General features: G+C 49.8%; 1 protein-coding gene across 3 annotated transcripts in view; it reads right to left on the bottom strand.

The window, feature by feature from the left end:
• Positions 1-2,297: 2,297 nt before the first annotated feature.
• Positions 2,298-22,829, bottom strand: part of MAP6 (microtubule associated protein 6) — a gene marked incomplete at both ends in the record, with an annotated part of 68,613 nt that continues 48,081 nt past the window's right edge. Inside the window, 3 exons of one of the 3 annotated variants that reach the window (XM_080912466.1) lie at positions 2,298-3,395; positions 19,144-19,340; positions 21,049-21,262. In XM_080912466.1, the coding sequence (XP_080768592.1) occupies positions 2,363-3,395; positions 19,144-19,340; positions 21,049-21,262 (1,444 nt within the window). Of the gene's footprint in view, positions 3,396-19,139; positions 19,341-21,048; positions 21,263-22,829 lie in introns of those variants that run through there. The other 2 variants (XM_080912467.1, XM_080912468.1) reach the window with 2 other exon arrangements.

Consider the following 22,829-nt stretch of genomic DNA (forward strand, 5'->3'; position numbering starts at 1 on the left):
GCAGTAACAACAGACTCTTTTACAAAGTAGGATACTGAGACGGACTTGCCTGGACTTCCAGATCTGCCAGCCCTTAGAGTATACCTGTACTGCCTCTCAGCTCCGTTGTGATATCATTAGCCTGGCCCTTGTGACTCTGGTCCTTCTTGGGGCTCTGATCCTGCAGTTCCCACCGTCTTCAGTACTTCTGGTCTCTTATCCTGAGCATTGCCCTGGGCTGCTTCTCCTTCATCCTGACTCCATCTCTAAAGTAACTCTATATCTTCTTGCGGATCATCCTGCAGGAACCACTGTCTCCATAGCTCAGCCACGCCCAGACCTGCCTCCAGGCAGCCTGTCTGGTAGCCAGTGGCTTCTGGGACGTGTGTCCCTGACTGCCTGAGACCCTCAGGGAATGCTGTCAGAGATGACATAAATGGCCTTTTCCTGCTTTCTGAGCTGGGACAGGAAATCCTAGTGTTGTGTGTGAGTGGGCAGAGGGGCCAGCTCTAGCCAGCTTCCTGCGGGAGGCTCTAGGGAAGTCAGGTCATTAGCATGCTCTGTGATGGTCTCTCCATGAGAAGCCAGTTGAGCGACTTTGAAAGGTGATGTATGGCTTTACAGAGAGTAGGTGTGGGATTGGGGGATATCTTTAGGGAGGCAACAGTTCAGTATCTTGTTCCCCCTCTGCAGTTTCCCTGGAATCCCTCCCTCCTCCCTCCCTCTCTCTTCTCTTCTCTTCTCTTCTCTTCTCTTCTCTTCTCTTCTCTCTCTCTCTCTCTCTCATTTATTGTGTGTGAGTGAGGGTGCATTTGTGCCAAAACACCAAGGACCTCGGGGGTTGGTCCCTACCTTGTTTGAAAAGGATACTGATTGTTGTGACCTACTGGCCCAACCAGAGAGTTTCCAGCAACTCTCCTGTCTCCGTGCCATCTCCCAGTAGGGGCATGTGCTGCAATTACAGATGTGTGCATTCCTGTGTCCCGCTTTGGCTCTTCCATGGGTGCTGGGGATCCAAACTCAGGTCCTCAGGTCAGTGTGGTGATCACTTTACCTCCTGAACTGTTTCCTCTCCCCTGCTCTGGGCTTCAATAAGACGTTGGGTATATTTAATGATTTTATTGCTCTAAGACTAAAATTCATTTATTGGGCATGGCAGAAGACACCTGTAATCCCTACACTAGGGAGGCCGAGGCAGAAGAAGTCCCCAAAGCTGTTGAGACCCTATCTCAAAACAATCAGACAATAAATACTCCCCCCAAAAAGCCATAAAGCAACAACAGAAGTCAGCTGAGATTCCTTACAGCAGCAACCCCACTTCTCATGGAGCACATGCCTGAGGAAACATTGGCTAGATGTGAAAATGGGCAGAGAATTTGGAACATTTAAAAATTTTAATTTATTAAAAAAAAAGACCAAAATGTACTTTTGTCTGGGCACAGTAGCACACGCATGTCTGTAATTCAAGTGCTTGGAAGGCAGGGACAGAAGGATCTTGAGTTCAGGGCTAGCCTTGGGTACATAGATAAGATCCCACTATGTAGCCTAAGCTGAGCCTTTAGCCCCTGGGCTCAAGCCATCCTCCTACTACAGTCTCTTGGGTAGCTGGGACTACAGGCCTGTAGCACTGTGCCCAGTTAAGGCAATATTTATAAACCCCCACAGTCAGCTGTCATGAATACAGAATGATTTACTGTTGTGAAGTTATTTTCTGGGAATTGAAACATCTCCTTCTGGAAGGAGGCTGTAAAGGCTCAGAAAGTGGATGGAATTTAAAAGTTGCAGGAAATTCCTGTAACATGCAAGATTCACAAGGGTATATAAGTAAGGATCAGGAGACTCCTGAAACATACAAGATTCACAAGGCTGTGCCCCAAGGCTGTATGAATAAGGATCTTTGGAGCAGGAAGATTTTCCAGCAGGTCATGCAAAAATCTTCAGTGATACAGCTTTAATGAGTTTTGTGTTCCTGTAGGTAATGCTGCATTCATAGTCCTGTTAGGTGAACCCAATAAACTTAATGGTTACTAAACAAGGTGGGGTGGGTCATCTCTTTGTTCTGTCCCACTAGGGGCAAGTGGGCATCTGTTCCTATCTCTCCAGGGAAAATCACCCAGCACCTGTCTATCCCTAGGTCTTGCTGACAAATTCTAACTGTGTGTTTCTGACTCCACAGACTCACCCACTCTCAGTGTGTATGGCATGCGCACACACATGCACTCCAACACCACAGAGCCAGAGACACTGCTGAGCCAGAGGAACCGATTTTATTAGACTCCAGCAAGACTATACAGCACGGTTTCATGCAGATTAAATATTTGTCTTTGCCTCCCCAGGAGGGAAGCACTTCCACTGCCAGCTCCTTCATGGCATTTCAGGGGAATCAAGGGGATCCCTCAATATACTCTGTATGGGGAACCGTCGGGATCATGACTGGGGGTGAAGGTGAGACCGTGGGCAGTTGAGGGCCTCTAGGACCTTGAGTCTTAGGAGGGTCGGGGGCTGTAGGACCTTGGTCCTTTGTTGGGGCTGGCACCAAGGGATCCTGACCCTTCAGAGGTACTGGGATTATAGGGTCTTGATTCTTTATAGGCCCAAGGACCACAGGGCTTTGATTCTTTGGAGGCTCTGGGAATATGGGACCTAGGTCCTTGGCTAGTGCTGGGATAATGGGGTCTTGGCTCTTCACTGACTCAGGGACCACTGGACCTTGGTTTTTCACAGGTGCTACAAACACAGTATCATGTCCCTTCAGGTATTTGGGGGCTGCTGTATCTATACCTGTATCTTTGACTGGCTCTGGGCCTCCTAATCCTTGATTCTTCACAGACTCAGAGACCACAGGAGCTTCACTCTTCAAAGATGCCAAGATGGAGGCATTCTGGTCCTTCTTATGCTCTGGGACCATGGGAGCTCGATCTTTCTCAGGCTCAGGGATCATAGGACCCGGGTCCTTCAGAGGTGCTGGTGCTGGGAAGCTGTGATCCTTAGCTCTTGCTGGAACCACAGGACTCTGGTTCTTCAGAGGCTCTGGCAACAGAGGGCTTTGGGCTTTGGCTGGTGCTAAGGTGACAGAATCCTTATTCTTTAAAAGCTCAGACACCACGTGGTCTTGATCCTTGACAGATGCTGGGGCCATCGGACCTAGATCCTTCACAGGTCCTAAGGGCACAGCACCTTGATCCTTTGGAGGGCCAGGGGCTGTAGGGCTTTGACCCTTTAAGGACCCTGGGACTACAGGAACTTGATCCTTTGGCAGTCCTGGCACCATGGGGCCTTGATCCTTCAAAGGCTCTTGGACCACAGGACCTTGGCCTTTCAGAAGACCTGGGGCCACAGGACCTTGATCCTTGTGTGGCTCTTTGGCTACAGGACCTTGATTCTTATGTGCATCACTGGCGGGTTTGACCCTGCTCCTGCAAAGGAGAAAGAGATGATCACTAAAGGCCAAGTACCAACCAAGGAGAGAGCAGAACACAGATTGCCTGATGAGATGTGGCCTCATGGGGCCTGGGCAGGGTAGCTCTTAGTGGAGGAGCTAAGAAGAAATTGGAGTTCTGCATCACTAGGGAATGCAGAGTGAGGGCAGGGAATTTGTCGTTCAATGCGTTTGCCAATTGATTAGAACCTGCAAGTGACAGAGCGCAGCACCTGAGAGACAGCAGCAAAAATGTCCCCAGACTTGAATGGTCTAGTGGACACCCCAGCAGCCCACCCAGTGTGTATCCCATGTAGTCCCACGTTTTCCTGTATTGCAAGCCCGTCCTTCAAGTCCTGTATTACTATCTGCTCAATGCTCCCAGAGACCGGGATGATTACTGCCAAGAACAAGGAAGGGGTCAACAGCGTATCAGCAAAGGGGCGAGAGCATCCTTTTATCTACCTCCTCCTCACATACGCAAGAGCAGCTGCTCTCAACCGTGGGTTGCACATCAGATATCCTGCGTCTCAGATATTTGCATTACAACATATAGCAATAGCAAAATTACAGTTATGAAGTAGCAATGGAAATAATTTTATAGTTGGGAGGTCACCATAACACGAGGAACCGTATTAAAGGGTCGCAGCATTAGGAAGGTTGAGAACCACCGCCCAAGAGGAAGAGTGTTTCATTATTCGTATTTAGAACGGTCCATACATAATAAAAAGCGAATTCTTTTTAATATGACTGCTCTTTAATTCTTTGTGTCCAGTGTTCCCTGCTGCAAGCCTTTGGTAGGTAACTTTGGGATTCCTCATTCAGGCCCTGGTCCCCTTTATCTACCTCCACACTTCTATTTCCTCACACTCTTGCATTCACTTGCTCCAAGACTCCTGTGTGTGTGGGGGTTCCCCCCAAATCCTAGTGCCCAAGCCCCTCCCTAAAGCCCTCAAGGGATACTTGCTATCTACCGTATTTAGCATCTCAAGTTACCCGAGGATCTCTGACTCAGCAGACTGCACACTGCCGAAGTAAGAGCCTGTCTATACTGTCCCCACTGCTACTATTGGACAACACGGGGGCAAGAGAAGACCAGTGCAGCCTCTGGCTCAGCACCACACAGTTAGGCAGCTGTCCTGGCCTCGCTGTCACTAGAGAAACTAAGAGTGTGAACAAGGGCCAGGCAAAGCTGGGAGACCTACAGAATCCAAACATGGCACTAACACCCCTCCAGTGCTGGTGGTGGTCAGAGGGAAGGTAAAAGCTGAACTCAGAAGAGACTCGAGTAGGAAGTCTGTCAGATGTATCTTCTCAGATCTTTGGGTGACCTGGGTACCATCTTAAAGAAGTTGAGGCAATGTAGCCCCACTTAGCTGCAGCCTCCGGCCCACGGACAGGGCAATGGCGCCCCCTGCTGACACAAAGTTCATACACAAGTGCAGTTCTTGAGCCTGGGTTGGGACCTGTGTGCCCTGGGTGCCTGCAGCCTTGGCTCTAAGCCTACTGAACACCCGCAGCCATTTAAAAAACAAACAAACAAACAAACAAACAAAAAACCCAAAAAAACAAAACAAAAAAAACAGATCTAATCTCAAATTGATCAGCCATCAAACTTCTTACCTTAGTAGTTAAATCTCTTTAAGTATTCATTTACTACTCTTTAACTACTTTCAATCTCATGAACGTTAGTATTAGGATAAGAGATGAGAGCCAGTAAAATGACCTACTTCCAAGCTTGACACTCATATATAGGTTCGTTCTTCAGAACCCACATGCTGGAAGGAAAGAACCAACTTCCACAGGTTGTCCTTTGACTTATGCATGCGTGCAGTGGAATGCATGTGTCTATATTCATACACATGCACTCCTACATAAATGCAATTAAAACTTTAACATTAGAAAAGAGGGCTGGAGAGGTGGCTCAGTGGGTAAGAGCACTTGCTGCTTTTCTGGAAAAATCTAAGTTCAGTTCCCAGCACCACATGGGACTGAACTGTAACTCCAGTTAAAGGGCATTTGAAACCTCTTCTGACTTCAGTAGACTCCTGCACACATGTGATATACACACATACACACAAACACACACACAAATACACACAAACACACACACACAAATACACACATACATACACATACACACATACACACACACAAACACACACACACACATACATGCGCACAAACACACACACACACACACAGATTAGAAATGAGTTAAATAAACCTAAAACATACCCTTTTTCCTTTTCTTTTTAATTAGCTTTGGGAAAAGTCTGTGTGATTGAAAAGTTCAAGGTAGTCTGGCAAATTAGATTATCCAAATCAGCTTTGTGATTTTTTTTTTAAAAATATAAAACATGCAATGAAATTAGGTTTATAAATTATTTCATTTTTTCTTATGCCCTTTTTTTTGCAAATACAATCAGGACACAAACAAATAATTTAAAAAATTATCCTGGGGAATCGGGGTTGTCATTCATCCGGTAGAGTGCTTGCCTAGCATGCACAAAACCCCGGTTCTATCCCAGCATTCCCCGGTTCTATCCCAGCATTCCCTGGTTCTATCCCAGAATTCCCTGGTTCTATTCCAGCATTACATATACTAGAGATAGAGGCCCACCCCTGTAACCCCAGCACTTGTCAGGTAACGGTGGAGACAGCAGAAGGATCATGCGTTTAAGGTAATCCTGGACTACATTAACAGTTGGAAGCTAGCCTGGGCTATATGAAACACAAAACACAAAACCAAAGCTACCTTCTGAGTTTTGATGCTTCTAAGGGAAAACCAAACAAGCATCAGAGATAAAATCTGGGAGCAAAAGTAGCTCTGGGGAGCGAGTCGTCCAGTCAGACTAGGGAAAGCTTCGCAACACTGGGTCTTCCCAACAAACCCTCAACACTTCCGGTGAGTGGCACCCAAGAAAAAGCAAATATTAATGGTGAGAACACACACCTTTAATCACAGCGCTTGGGAAGCAGAGGTAGGCAGATCTCTGTTAAGTTTGGGGTTAGTTTGTTTGAGTTCCAGGACAATCAGGGCTACACAGGAAGACCTGGCCTCAAATAATTAAAAATAAAAACAAGCAAATATACATGTTTAAAGACGACAGCATGGCTGCCACTCCTGGAGTCTCATGTCAATGAAGCAGACATAAGTATGCCTCAGTGTGTTCTCTTCTATGTGAAGAGGAGCATCTGGCCTGGCCCTGGCCTGGACCGGGGTATACTGTGTCTAAGCCAGCCATCCGTCTGTTAAATGAGACGTATCATCTAGAGTGAAAGAACCTGAGGTAGTTTTACAAAGTTTGTAAGCATTGATGGGACATTTATTACCCACCAAGCTGCAGGGTTCATGTGCTTAAGTTATTTATGATTTGGTTTGAATAATTCAGAAGGGTTGAGACGGAAGTCTTCCTTAAATGTAGATTGCTACATTTAGCTGGCTGTTTGCTCTTCTTACTTTTATAAATTAGGCACCGGTTTTGAAAATCAGGCTGATTTTGACAGGGTTTCCCATGCGCAGAACCACCTTCGGGGCTACTATGAGCCCTCACTGTCCTTAGGCAGTCACAGCATGGCTCCTGTCTCTGCCAGCCTTCCTCTGTTCCATGTGCCCACCACCTCTAGAGCAGCTGGGGTTAGGCTCACAGTGCTGTATACAAGGGACAAAGGGCCCCTCCAATGGGACCTGGGGAGGTGGTGGGCTAGCAAAGTGACTGGATTCGGTCCCTCTGGGCCACAAGGTGGCTCTTCATCTTGGGTACGGATAGTCCGTACAACTGGGTCTCCTGCCCGAGCCAGCGTCAGACCTTCCATGGTATGATCCTTCTACCTCCCCTGGCCTGGGGGACCCACAGCGCACACCTCTGGAAGTGAGACCGACAGGCTGGCCTGATCTTCCCTTCTGTCTGCTCATTGCCTGAGAGGTGTTGGGCAGTTACTGAACCACATGGGCCTTGGTTTCCTCACCTGTAAAATGGGGATACCGGTTATCAGGGACTGTACGGAACAGAAGCAGAGGCTCACTACTGGGAGTTGGACTGTATTTGTCAAGTTCTTGGGTATATGACACAGACACACCCAGTCCCAGGGTAATGGTAATAATGATTTATCTCCTTCAACTCCCATGGATTCCTGCAGAAAGGGCCTTCCTGTGAACTTTGTCCTCGTCCTCCCTGATTGTCTACTGATGATTAGAGCCTCTTGGTGCTGCCTCCGGCTCTGGTTTCTGTTTCCTGGTCCAAGCTCCCCACATACTCTTCCTGCCTGTCCCTGAAGACTTGGCTGGGTGGGCTAAGCTTCCTCACACGGTCTTTGTTCACATCTCTCACGCACATCCCTTGTCTGATTCTGTCTCCTCACACTCAGATTCCATTAGACGCTTGGTGCCTCAGGCTGGGACCATGTGCTTTGTCTGAAGAAAATCCAGTACCCAGCACAGTCTACAGAATGCAGAGGGCCCAGGGGAAAGATTTATAGATACTGGTCCCAACACCTGGCTCACTGAATTCATGGCCCCAGCCAGAGTCAATCAACCTTAGTGTCCTCTTCTCCCTCAGACGCCTCCTTCTTCCCACTGAGTCCTATCGTCCCATCTCCTCTCATTCCACACCCCTCCCACCTGCCACAGGGCACTGTCCCAAACACCAACATAGTCACTTTCTGTCTTGTCTTCCAGTGTATGCTCCACCCAGAGATGAGCATCTTCAGGAGAGCAGTCTGCTCCTTCCCTGCTTTCAACTCTCCAGGGACTTCTCCCTGCGCTGGGGATGGAGAGCCAGATCCGCCAGGAAGCAGGACGGCAGTCTACTCCCCTCCTTCCCATTTTCTAGCTTTTGCACTGGTTAAGTCTTCCAATCCTCATTCTCTTCCCCCAAATGTTCCCTTAGCTCTTCACCTGAATAAAGCCAGTCCATCCTGAGAGTATTTCTCACTGCGGCTGCTGCCCCGGGAAACCTGCTCTGACCAGAGTCATGGCCACAAGGGGCCCACCGGCTCTCTGTCTCTTTTCTTAGCCAATTACTTGCATACTTTTTGGGTTAATGTTTCCCCTGCTGTATGGAGGTGTTCAGAGGGTAGGGGCCAGGCCTATTTTGTTCACAACTGTGCCTTCTGCACCTTAGACAGGATCTCACTCAGGGATCCGGTCAAACTATAAGGCTGAGTGTGTTTCCAGTGAACGGACGAACACACATCTTTCCTGTGCTAGGCTCTCCTACTTCAAATTAGCACTTCAAGAATGCATATGACATCGAGTCTCAGACACTTCACCCACAACCTGTTGTTTCCATGGAGACAGTCAGAGCCTCCAGAGCACAGTGGCACTGGATCCATTCTCCCAGAATCTGGAAGTGAAAGTGGGTGTGGTTTGTGTGCCTGTAATCCCAGCACTTGAGAGGCCGAGGCAGGAGAGTCTTGAGTTCAAAGCTATCGAGCCAATGAGCAAACCCAATGAGCAAAACACATAACTATCTCTCTTCCTCTCTGACACACACACACACACACACACACACACACCACAACATACACCCCAAAGCTAAAACCAAACAAGACAAAACAAAAACAACAAACAAACCAAACCAAAACAAACAAACCAAACAAAAAACCAGAATCTAGAAGTCAGACTACTGAGTCCTGGCCTGGAGAAGCTGGAAAAGCAACTGCACACTGGCTGTCACTGGTGTCCCCTGGCCTCCCCAAACCTAATCTTTCTCCCTAGACTTCCCTCAATACGCCGAGACGGGGCAATGCTCTGTTACACAGAGTCCTGCCCAGGAAAAGCCGGGGCAGGGCGCAGAGCGATAGAGCCTCATTAGCTGAGCAAAAGCTGTGAGCCAGGCTGTGCCGTCCTTACACTTCATCCCATAATGTAAAAAACACAGAGAGATGAGCTCAAAGGCTGACCTGGCTCTTTCCTAGCCATGGAATGGTGCCTCGGATACACCAATCTCTCTAGCTGTGGTCTCCCAGTCTAGTAAAGGGCATTGGCTGACAGACTGCTCAGGGGGAATGCCAGCCCAAAAGAGAGACTCCCTGGTCTGGTGAGAGTGGCAAAGTAGTTTCCACTGTGGACAGCAAGCTGGGTCAGACTACAATCCTTCCAGCACTGTGGTGATTGGGTGGACTTGGGTATACAGTTGGCGCAAAGGGCTTGATGACTAGGGATGTCAACAGCAGCACCCAGCATCTGGTGGATGGCAGACAGGCCGATAGGTCTTCACTTTGACCCTTCACTGCCTGCTGTCCTCCACGGTCCCCCACACATGCTCACGTTTCCTAGGTATAATAGTTCCTAAGTTAGAGATGGGAAATACAGCACCTGAGAGGCATTGCCAAGAAAACTGTCTTTGGAAGGCTCATTATTCTTAGGAAGATCCCTGGAGGGCTCCCCGATTCTCTCTCTCTCTCTGCCATGACATAGTAGAGCCCCTTGGTAATCACCATGTTGTTTGGCGGTTGTCTGCCTTTCCCTCTAGACCCTGGGCTATGCTTTGTTCCTTTTCGTTTCAGTATATCTAGCAGACATGGAAGGACATTAACAGCGGGGGCGTGTCCTCTTTGTTCTCTGATTTACCTTTCTCTTTTACCCACTCGTTGGACAAAGTCTATGGCGTGTACCCTCTACTCCGTCCTGTGCCAGGAGCACAGAAGTGAGACCCAGGCTGTGCCTAGAGCAGCCCCAGACACACTAGTCAACATACTCAGAACACAATGTCACCATCAGCGAACAGGAGCCACACCAGCCCTGCCAGACCTTCACCCTGAATGTCCTGTGTCTCTTCAAACAGATTCAAAGTTCCCTCTAGGGTCAACACATCACTTTGCTGGGAAGTCTTTTGTCTTTGCTCCAGGAGAGCATTTTCCCACTCAGCCAGTCTACTGGTACCCGGGGCCATCAGGCCTCCTGGCATCTGTCTGTTCACGTCTTCCTGGCCCTGGACCTTTAGTATTCTGGGGTGGGTACAGCCCACCGTGGAATCTCAATGATTAGTTCAGGACAGGAACTGGTGTTGGCACTCCGGGACTACCCTCCCAGGACCACCATACTGCCTGCCCCAGGAGAGACAGCTTTTGTGTCCTTGCCCCAGCCTCTCTGGGTAGCACAACATCCCCCCCCAGCTAAGAACTCAGCAGCCCTCACTGACCAGGCTACTGCCCCCCTTACAGGTCTCAAGGCAGCTCCTACCGCTCAGAACTGACAGCTAAGATGCATGTGCGTTTCCTCCACACAGAACACAACTTCTTTGCTCTGATCCCTCTCCTACCAATCGGCCTTCCTGCTCTCCTTGCCTGTCTGGCTCAGAGACCCTCCTCAGGGATGAAGACTCAATTCTTGGGGCGCCTACCTATTGAGCCCATCTCTGACTCCTTCCTCCACGGCTGCGCTCCCATCAGGCGATAACTACTAGGCTATAGCTGTCTCTAGACTGGGCCCTCTAAGAACATGGAGGATGCTTGCTGTTTCCCTCTCTTCCCCTAACATTTCACCCATGTCTGCCGAGTGTGTGGCCACTGAATACAGTTAGGAACTAGGCAGCTGTAGCACGGGCTGGCATACGGTAGAGGCTGGCATCCCAAATGGGGAGCTGAAAAGTAACTTGCACTACATCAAAGTCTAAGGACCATGTATATAGGACATGCACATCTTCCTAGCTTTGCTTGCCTCAGGATCTCTGGTCCCTTTCGACAGGGCTATCTATGTTTAAGAGAACCTTTGATAGGATGCAGCTTCTTGTTTCCAAATGTACGGGCCCTGCAGCTTGGGCTTGTTCTCCCTTAAACTTCCTAGAAGAAAGAAGGCTCAGAAGGGAAATGTGAGTTGCCTAGAGTTGCACAGACGGTGCAAACAATGTAGAACTCCATGGAAGAGCTCACTCCTCTCTGTGAATACCGAGATCCAAATACTACTGCTCAGAACCAAGGCTGGCTTGCGCTGCAGCTGACTAGCCCTGACTTCCAAGACTTCTGCAGGACTCTGAGGCCTCAGCGGCACCTCTTGAGAAATGCATCTTCTAGAACACTGCCCTAGGCAGTGCCAGCTTAGCGCCCCTGCTCCTTCGCCCTTCCAGAATTTACCAGCCAGACTCAACACACCCTAGCAGAGAAAGCAGTTGGAGGAAGCAGCAGGGCCCTGGCTCTTGGGCTACCCTGCCTGAGCACAGCAGCAGAAGGGACACCAGCAGGAGTCCACCCAGGGAGGCTCAACACGTGGACTAGCAGCTAGAATCACAGGGAGGGACAAGGAGGCTGCATCCACAAGGCTTACCCTCAGGTGAGTGTGCCCTGCCCCCCCCCATTTGCCTAGGAATTCAGGGCCTCTGGTATCAGGTTACTAGTGGGGAGGCTGCTTACTGTGGGGTGCGGGTGTTCTAGGATAGCAGGAGTCCTGGCTTCATCCAAGGGCTGGACCAAGAATGAGCTGTAACATCAACTACTGGCTTCAAAGCCAGATTCACACTCACAGGCTCACACTCACAGGCTCACACTCACATGTTCACACTCACAGGCTCACACTCACACGTTCACACTCACAGGCTCACACTCACATGTTCACACTCACAGGCTCACACTCACAGGCTCTCACTCACAGGCTCACACTCACAGGCTCACACAGGCTATCCAGGCTCACACTCACAGGCTCACACTCACAGGCTCACACTCACAGGCTCACACTCACAGGTTCACACTCAGAGGTTCACACTCACATGTTCACACTCACAGGCTATCCAGGCTCACACTCACAGGCACACACTCACAGGCTCACACTCAGAGGTTCACACTCACAGGCTGTCTGAGTTTGTGACTTAATCACTCAATGCTTACTCCCTTCCTGTGGGCTGCGACCTATAAAAACCAGAGTCCCAGGGCTAGCTTCCTGGTTCCCAGATTCCTTTAAGACGTGGGGGCTCCACTCTCCACGTGAGCATGGGCTTCTGAAGTCAGCTAAGTGGTAAGTGGCCCAATAAATGCATTTACTTATTTATTTTTTAAAAATCATTAAATATATTTTATAGATTTGACCTTCTAAGAATGAAATGAATTCCCAGTTGTATGTATAAGAAGTATTATTATCAAAAGCATCTTCAGTTGTTTTAACTCCAAGAAGGCAAAGTCAGGGGAGGATTGATTCTCTCAATGGGTTGCCAAGAACCTGATAATCCTGCTATTGACTGACGGCCAGACAGAAATGGCTCAGCTCTTATCTAACTGTGCTACTGGGAACTTGCACATCGATTTTTATTATTTATTTATTTATTTATTTGAGCGTGCCCTCCTCCCCATGCAGAGCAAAGGATAGTATCTTCATCAATTAACCAAGGTCTGCTCCGGGTGTCCAGAGAGATTCCGTGTAGAAGGACGTGTCATTGCAAGACTGGAATGGGCACAGGTGATTTATAGAGGCGCTCAGAGAGCCACAGCCATTCCTTTCTTATGAGCAGCAAAGCTGTCGGGCAGACAGAAGAGGCCTTGTGGAGGCACCATGGTGAATGTGGGCACACAGCCAGTTCTTATGGTCACTCACCCATTCACGCATTCGGGAGTCACTCAACACTTCAGAAGACAGTTCTCTGTGGTAGACATTGGGCCAGGAAGTAGATGCCAGAAGGAGCTGACCCTTTCCCCGGAGAAGCATGATCCAGTTTGGGGGGAGGGGGAGGACACACACATGTGAGCGGACGACACAGGACATGTGATGAGTTCCACGATGAAGGTACACACAGGGAGCATCTTACCCAGCCTGGAAGGTGCAGGCAAGGCTTCCTGGAGCAGTCCCCTGAGCCGAGTCTTGAAGGATGAGTTAGCCGGGTGAGAAGCAGGAGAAGGGCATTCTGGGTAGGAGGGACAGCGTAGGGAAGGCATGGAGGTGAGAAGCAGCTTCCGAGGGCTGTGGGAACTGGAGCCGATGGTTTCAAGCGGGGAATGACATGGTGAGACTTGCGAGGCCCCTTTAAAGAGCCCTCCAGCAGTATCAGCCCTTAGCAGAGGCAATAATTTACTTTTCTATGCACTTGAAATTTTGTTGGGCCCAGGTAAGATGCCCGAGACTCTCTGTTGAGACAGCTGTGTCTGATCCCTGGTGGACAAGTGGCCACTCACACGAGGACAGAGACAGACATGTCAGCTCGCTCCAGGGTTGGGAATAAAAAGCACCAAGGAGCAGCCTCCAGTCAGCAGCCTTGGGCATCGGATGCCTGGATTATCATGGCTTCTCCAATACCAACTGTGTTGCTTAGGAATGGAACATCCTCTGGATTCCATCCCACAGTCGGTAACAGAAGACCTGGTCCAATTCTGATTTCCTCCCAGTTTGCATTGGGTCCCAGTATCTACAGAAAGTGCAGGGCAAGCTCGCTGGAGGGCTAGCGATGGCCCGGCCACAGTGCAATTTTGTGTACTTTGGGTGTAATTTTCCTCAAGGGTCCCACTTCTAGGGAACCTGATCCATTCTAGCCAGTCCTAAGCTTCCTGTCTTTCAAGCTGGGCCAAGCTGGCCAGGGCTTTCCCTTGGAGCTACCCTTCCTCATCTGATCCCTGAGCAAATGCCTGCCTCACTGTGCTCATAGACAGACTGCTTTGTAAGCAATTAAAGTATAAATTGTAGGCCATCATTCAGTCCTCGGACTCCAAAGAACCCAATAGCTGGAATTCTTTCAACATGGTTGTCTTTGGACTGTTTGACTCAGCCTCTTCTATAACTGGTTTCTCAGTTAGCTGCACTTCTATCAGCGAGGGAGTTGTCACATACTGTCCCACTACCACACGGCACTGAAACAATCTGTCCATGTCCTTTGCACCCTGGTGTCACATCCCTACTCTTACTGTCCCCTCCTTCGAGAGAAGCGTACAGAGGCTGAAGACCCAGCTGCCAGCTCTGCAGTGTCTGAGGGTTCTTTCTATCTCAGCCAAGCTCCCTGAGAGAGTGCCTGAGGTGTTTGGCCTCGCTCTCCTGATGCTGCATGCACTGGAGGATGGCCTAAACATTAGGGGTCCAGTGAACCCCATAGGTTCTGGGGCAAGAATCTGGGGTACCTGCTAGGCTGTGACGTGTGGTCCAGAAAAGGACATTTCTGTCACCATAGTCTCAGAGGCTCCAGCCAGGCTGTGCCGAGACAGGATTTGGGGAGCGGCCGCCTGCTTTAACTGCTTGATGGCCTACAGGGTGTATCCTGAGACTTTCCATACTTGAAATGTGAGCATCTCAGCATTCGAGCAAACATGGACCTGGAAACTACCACGAGGTACCACAGGGTCCACAGCCTCTATGAGATGGGATTGTCCTGGGTGGAATTGCACCAAAATAATCTAAATCCGAAGCAAGAACTGAAACTCATTTCTAACTAGTTTACAACAGTGGCCTACTCTAGAACGACCTGCCTGGTTTAGTTGTTGGTTGTCTTAGGGATGTGAAATCTGTCAGGGTTGTAGATTCTTGTGGTGTTGGGAGCCACAGGAGTGTGGGCTTGAGCTGGGTCACCGGGGTGCTACAGATGAAGCAGGCCAGGTTGACCTGCTCTCCAACCTCCTCCCTTGGACAGTTCTTGCTCTGGGTCTGGTTCTGATTCTCAGAGCTCTCCTGTCCTCCTCCCAATCCTGATTAATCTCTCTTCCTTAACTGAGGGGAAGGAAAACTAACTCATTCCTGTCTACATCTTTATTTGTTGAGGTTTTTTTTTTTTTTTGGTCTGTACCCTGCTTCATATAAAAGTAACAGGTGGGTGCCCATGTCTTCCAGTCATCTGGAAAACAAATATATAGTAATTTAAAAAATAATCAGTGCCCTAGATTGATTTTTAACACTGTATTCCCAAACTCAGAGGTGGGGCCAGCAATGGAGGTGTGGCCCTAAGGGCTCTCGGCGAGAACTCGAGGGACCTGCAGCTGTGGCATGGGGAAGCAGGAAGCATGATGACAGGCATGCAGAGCACAGGTGCGACCTGGGCACGTGGAATGGAGCCCCAGTTAGTAGCCACCCACAATGCAACGCTCACCCTTTCCGCCACGGAACTCCGTACTCTCCTGCCCTTGCCACCCCCACCCTCAGTGGACTAACCCCCCGAACCTGAGCTCATCGGGTTCATGGCCCGACCACACCTTTGCTTAGCACATTCCTCTGGCGTGCCTTGGGTAGGTTCCGCTCTGTTCCCCTGATCGACACCTACCCAATCTGCCGAGTCCTTTCTCATCCATGGAACCAGCTAGAACAGACTCCTCCTTCATGCCCACTGTGATCAGAAGTATGGTCTCAGTCTCCCGGCTCCCCTAGTGCCTGGCACAGAGCCTGGCATACAACAGTATTCAATAGACACATGTTGGAGAAATGACGAGATTAAAGTCTTTGTCTCTTGCTTTACCAGAAGGACAACAAAGTGAGCTGCCATGGTTTTTGCCCTGAGGTTCTCCACTGACCCCACACCTTCCCATCCTCGAATTTACTCCCTTGCCTTGACATCTGTCCCCCCACACCCAGCACACTTATACCCTGCCGCCCTTCTTAGTGCCCTCCGACGGGAAGCTTTTCCTTATTTCCCACCCTACGGGAAAAACTGTTCTTCAGTTGAGTTTCCGAGCTCCCTGACTGAAACTCCCTCCTTGTCTGTGCCACTTTTCAGTCCCATGTCAGACACATGCACGACACACAGAGCCAACCCCTGGGTGCAACCTGTAACATGACTATGGATGAGATGAGTAAGCTGAGGTACCTCTACCACCCCTGCAAGAAAGGAGGCCAGGGCCAACGCCGCCGCTGCTGGCCACAAACGGGAAGACTTAGGTGGCAGCGTCTCACCACAATGAGTCAGTGCGTGGCTCAGACGGTCACTGTTGCAGGGACACAGCATGAAAATATTACACTACCTTGTTGGCCAGGGTGTCTCCAGGTCCATCTTCGCCTTTCCCAACAAATTAGCTCTGACTGCTTGCAATTAGTACCTGAGAGGCAATCTAAAAGAGGCAAGCTGCATTATAGAGACCCCGGGGAACCTGCAAGGCACAGCTCATCTTGTCCAGAGAGACTCAGATGCCAAAAGCTGTTGCCTTTACACTACTCAGGCTGGGCCTCACCAAGGAAATACGATCAAGAAAGTGGTGTTCGTCTTTAGCATTTATTTATAACTAGGGGAAAAAAAAAAAAAAACCTGTTGGTTTGCTTTCTGAGCAAGCACAGACCACGAGACGTCACAATCAATTGGCTATACATGAATCGTTTCTTGTCATTCTTTTTTACTAACATCAGGAAGGAAATAGCACCAAGAGAGGGGAGCACTGCGTGATACATAGACAATCTGTGGTATGCAACAAAACCCGGGCCACACAATCCTAATTAGACACTTCCCCTCCGCCGCCGCTGCGCAACACAGCTTCTGCTGCTGTCTGGGAGCTGGGGCAGAGAACAGAAAGCTGAGAATAGCTTCCAGGAGTTTTGCAGGCCGGCCAAGTTTTAAAAAAAAAAAAGTCTCCGTTCCAGCTCTCTCGCCCCGGGGTGAACAGGGAACAGAGGGAAATGTACAGAATGAGGAACAGGCTTGGTCCCCTGCGAAGAGGTGACACCAAACACTGCTTGAGGAACCACGGTCAGTTTTGTCCAGTACACTTGGGAGACAGAACAAGACCAGGAGAGCTTTGTTTGTAAACAGTAGAAATCAAAGGACGTTTCTGGTCAGTGGAGTGAAACATTCAAGAGCAAACGGTGTTCGTAGGTGGGTGTGTGAAGAAGAGGGGGATCCTGACAGCCCAAAAAGGACATTTTCCAGGTCACCTAAAGCCTCAGGCAGGGCAGAGTAGGTAATTCAGCCCCCAAGGCTCTAGGGGGTCCTTGTGGTAAGCTATGTGCGCACAACATCAACTCAACTTGGTCACAGCACGTGTGGGGTAGACATGCACCTCTGTCTGGATGTGTTGCTATAGAGACCTGCCCGCTCACCGTGCCTGGCACAAGGTGTGCAGAACGTGAACACTAAATGAAAGATCCCCGTGCACTGTAAACTCCGACTTACTTGGTCTGCAAAACATACGGTTATTCTACAGGGAAATCAAAGTGTGGCTAACAGCGGAACTGCCTGACGCCGGGCCCGAGAGGACCACACACGGGCAGCTACAGTTGGAGCACTTGATGGTGTTCTCTGGTAAACAGTAGGGCTGGCTACCAGGTAGCCAGGAACAGTACTGAGCTCTAGGCAATTCTGAACAGGCCTGTGAAACCTTGAGGTAACAAGACTCATCAATCCCTTCCGTAGCCTGTCGCCCTCACGGTCCAGGCCCTGAGTCAGAAAAGACGGCATCAGCTTATGCGGTAGACTTCATTTCTAGTCTGCTCTGATAAGAAAAAAAAAAAAAAAAGGCTCGCCCAGCACTGGTGCATTCATTTCCAAACATGTCTCAAGCAGTGCACACAAGGTGCAGGCAAGGGAAGCCTTCCCTGTCTACAGGGAGAGACTGAGTTGGCGCTTGGGAGCTCCACCTTCCCAAACTGCAGGGACCTGAAGAGACCTGCCCTCTGTACCACTCATCACAGGAGAAAGCAAGCTGGGGCTACACCATCCCAGCTACTCAGAACAATGAGCAAATGAGAACTTCCAGGACAGGAGCAACATACATTTCACCAGGACATTTCTGGTGGACACTTTGGGTTCTCTCCTCGGTAAGGAGGGCGGGTTCCTTTCATAATCATTCCCTAAGTTCTACAACACAACTCTAGGGGGCTTCGGCCACACACACTCGACACTGCAACACGGAATACGTGGAGAGCCGTTTCTAAGCATCGTAAGTCAAAGATGCTTTGCTGAGCGCTTGGCGGGACCGACACACACTCTGGCCAGATGCTCAGCACACTGACCTGTCTGTGGAGCAGAGCGAGAGCTCGGGGCTGGGAGGGTGTGCTACCACACTTGCCGTCATGTCTCTATGCTCCACTTCCACACCGCAGGAACAGGAAGTCACAATAAGCGTGTCATGTGCCATTTCACACCTGACCGCTCTCCCTTAGCCACCTGCACAGCACACGCTGAGGGCAGAGAAAAGCGGGCTCCCAATGCTCAGAGCTCCTCCTACACCATCCAATCCAAATACTCTCTGTCCCTGCTGGCTGGCTTCAGCCAGTGGCCTATTACTTGATCCACTATTCAAAGCCCACCGATAGGCACAAAACACTGGCACACACTCCTAACAGAGGTTCCAGGAGAGGGTTTCTTCTAGTTAACAGACACAATTCCATTTCACTGACAGTAAGGCCAAGGTTGGTTTCTTGATCTATTGTCTCTAACATTTTCACAAGTTCTAACAGCTGAAGCCCAAGCTGAACTTGGGCAGCATGCAAACATCCAATGAACTTGGGAAAGAATATTTGCCTAAGGTCCAAAATGGTGTGATGCAAACTGGGGGAGGCTCAGGGGGAAGAGACCCTGCAGCAGACGCTTCCAAGTTCCACCAGGAGCCGCTCTTGTCAGTAACTAAGACCTGAGCCAACCTAGACCCACAGGAAGGGTACAGCCAATGCACACTGCTTTCTGACCTCCCGGGGGGCCCTTGGCTAGATGCTGTGCCACCTGTAATAAGTCAGTGGCCTCAGAAACATAATTTCTCCCATCAGAAACCAACCGCAGGGCTCCTGGGACACTTGGAACTAAGGCAGATGGAAAGTCTCTAATTAGTTTTGTGGCCTTTTTTTTTTTTTTTTGTTTGTTTGTTTGTTGGCTTAAATATAGGGGGTGGGGGAGGGGAGAAAAGGAAAGTGTGGTGACATTTACTCTTTCGCCTCAGCCAGTTTATTGTTCATCTCTTTGCTTTTCTCCTTGTCTTCGGGTTTGGTAGCACTGGGGCCTTCTGTGGTCTTTTTCTTGGCAGCCTGGCCCGACACAACCTGCTTGTCTTTGGCCTTCCTCGGGGGCTTATGGCTCGTTGAGGTCTTTTTTGGTTTGGAACTCTGAACACTAGGTTTCTCTACCTGCATTGGGAGACAGACAGACGGAGCACATACACAGATACACAGAAGGGAGGGAGTGGGAGAGGGAATTTAGAGAAAGACATAGCAGTGTTAACGAAAGAGTCACGATAGGGGTTAGTGGCAGAGCAGAGAGGCAGGGCGAGGACAGAATCTCATGGTGTCTGGGCCCCTGGCTTCTCTGGTCTGAATCCACAGGCCACAGGCAGCCTGTAGCAGTGCTCACCTGACTTATGCTTCTGTCCTGCCATTTCTCCCTGGGAGCAGGCCAGGGGGTTGGTGAGCTTAGATAACGGTTACAGCATCTCTTGTCCCTCCTCCTTGGAATTATTAGGTTTCATTTTGCTCAGACCAGGGCATGTGGTTTGCTTCAGTGAGTGGGGGGCAAGCTGCTCTGGGAAGCCCAGCCATCCAGGTTCTAGATGAAAGATGGCAGGTAGGTATTCGTAGGGATGGTGGGTCCCTGGAGTGTTGAGGACATAGTTTTGGAAGAGGTATCAGGCAGGCAATGGACACTACCAGCCAAATGCTTATCTCTGGCTGGGTCTTGCCAGCTTCCTGAGAGCAGCCACTCAGTGTGCAGGCCTCTCTTCCGGCCTCCTTCCTTTTGTTCTGAAGAGGCAGTCTTGTCTTCTCTTTCTCAGAGGACTCCGGAGCCCCTGGGCTAGATGAGTCAATATGGTAAACCCTGCCGACCATCCCCGATTTCCCCTATCCTCTCTCCTTCCTCAGTTGGAATCTTCCTTCATTCAATGCCAACTTATATCCTGGGACCTATTTTATCTCTGGATGGACAGAACTGATGCTGGGTCTCCCAGGCCGGGCCATTTGCTAACTGAGGCCCTGTGATCTCATTGTAGTTAGCTTGGATTGGGGCAGCGGTTTCTGGGAACAAGTAATGTTCAGTGATAAAGCTAGGTGCATCCCAGACAAGCTGGATTGGGCAGTTACCTTAGCTAAAAGTGGTCCTGACACAGTAAAAATGCCAACTGAATGCTAGACTTGAGGGCAAGAGGAGAGAAAGGCCACTTAGGCTCTGGAGTTATTTCGTTCCTCAATGTGTTCTACTATTATTACGCATAGGAAAATGGTATGTGCCCTGCCTCATCTGGTTCGACACACAGCCAATGTACCTGTGAGGCCGCTTTGCTCGCTCTGTCCAGACTGTCTCTCCTGTTAACAAACCCATCCTGGGATGAAAAGATGTTGGGCAGTGTTAACATAAAAAAAAGTCCCAAGTCCTCATGCAGAAACAGCTCCCTGGGGATGATGGTTCTTGTTCTCTACGTGACAGGCATGTTTTCTGTCACTCACTGAACACTGTTGGATGGTGCTGATCAGGGAAGGCTGAGTGAAGGTGAATGTGTTTTACAGCCGGGGGAGGAAGGGACTGGAGCGAGGTACAGGGGCAGCTTCAGGGCCAAAGCCAGGCTGTGAAGCTGGCCGTGAAAGAGGCTGTAGCATTAGGGGGAGACTTCTGCACGTTTATTCTTCATTTCTCAAATGCAGAGTCAGATGTGCCAAATGCTAATCTACTTTCATATAATGGTCCTTTCTAATGTGCCCTTGGACCTCAACAGGACATAACCTGTTGGAGATGCCCCAGGTCTGCGTGCTAAGAAAGAAAGGTAGGATTCATCAGGAGCTCCTGGGGACTAGCTGGAGCCCCACGTCCTGCCTTCTCCAGGCTGTGCGGCAAGAGCTGTCTTACCTTCGGGCATTCCTTGAAAGGCTCACTGTAGAGGCTCCGTATTCTTCTGCGATCCATGGCCTTGTTGTCAGCTGCGGTGGGCTTACTGGCCTCCCCTTTGAACTGGGCGCTGTAACTGGTCTCGTGAACCATCTTGTCATCTGGGGGCTTGTACTGGGGCTTGGCTTTGATCGGTTTCACGGGCTTGATGTCTGTCCATGCTCTGAATTCGTTCCTGTGAGTCAAAGAAAACATCAGGGATGGGAAATACCACACAGCGGAGAAACAGTCCCCACCCAGCTACACCCGAAGCCGGCTCCTGACTCACTGTGGCGTTGAGGTATGGCTGGGAGTGTGCACCACAGAGACCAACAATTCTCCTTATCTTAGAGTTGACTCGGGTCTGGAGATGGCAGTAGAGATCCCAGAGAAAGAGCTCAGGGTCCTTTCCAGACTCAGACTTGGGGGACCCAGAACCACTGCTCTCGCTTTCAAGACGTGTGTGCCCAGGCTCTAAAAGGAGACTGGGATGCCCGGCCCAGGCCGTGCTCTGGGAGGCCTGTATGTGCAGGGCTAAAGAGCTTTGGACTTGTTGAGACAGGCAGACTGCAGCCTTGCAGTAAGTTCCCAGTCCCCCTTGCTACCTTTTGTGTGATGGTCATGTGCTCAGGGCCCTGGGTACCAGAGACAGGATCTCTCTTGCTGACCTCCAGCCTCCAGCCCTTCTTTCCCTACTTTCGCTGAGAAGAACCTTTGCTGCCCAAATCTTCAGGGTGATCCCTTCCTTCCTTGCTTCTTATGGTGCAACCACGTTCCTTTGGATGGGAATCCCTGTGACATGTCTTAGTATACAGCATGTCCCCTAAATCATTTGGACATCATAGCTTATGTTGGTGTTCTCTCTCTCCATGTGTGTGTGTGTGTGTGTGTATGTGTGTGTCTATATGTGTATGTGTGTATGTGTGTGTGTGTCTATATGTGTATGTGTATGTGTGTCTATGTGTGTGTGTATGTGTATGTGTGTGTGTGTGTGTGTGTGTGTGTGTAGGATGGCCATCATGTGTGTACGGGGCTATTATCCTGTCCCTTATGTGACTCCCATCTGCTGTCCCCCTTGGTGTTTCAACTCCCAGCAGCCTCTCTTGAGGTTCCCACTCAGCTGGAGTGTGGGTCTAGGTACTGAACCCAAGGCCTCTCAAGTGCTCTATCTCTTAACACTACTCACAGGCCTCTTCTTACTTTTTACCTCATTATGTTGCCCAAGATTTGAACTCACTGTTGCTCAAGCTGGCTATAAACCTGTATCCTCCTGCTTCTGCTCCCTGAATAGCTGGGTGGCAGGATTCTGCCTTTACTGCTGGGCCTGCCTATATGGCTCTTCCTTTTATCTTTTCTTGTCCCTTTCTTACTTCCTTTAGACAGTTTTTCTTTACAGACCTGGTGTGGCGGTAACCCAGTTAGTAGAGTGTTTGCCTTACAAGCACCAGGACCTGAGTTCGATCCCCAGAATCCTTGTTAAAGCAAACAAGCAAACATGCTGGGCATGATGGTATGTGCTTTTTACCCTGTGCTGTGGATGCAGAGAAGGGTGGGTCCATGGGGCTTGGTGGCCAGCTAGCCTCGTCTACTTGGTGAGTTCCAGGCCACCCGAGAAACAATACTTGAGGTTGTCCTGTGACCTTCACGGGCATGTGGACACACATGCACAAGCATACCCGTGCAAAAAAATAAAACCAAAACACAGAGAAGCTTCCTGCCCAGCCAAGCTGATACTGACACTGAGTTGGTCCAATTCATAGCTA

This window comes from Micromys minutus (genome assembly GCF_963924665.1).
Source record: "Micromys minutus genome assembly, chromosome: 2".
NCBI lineage: Eukaryota > Metazoa > Chordata > Mammalia > Rodentia > Muridae > Micromys > Micromys minutus.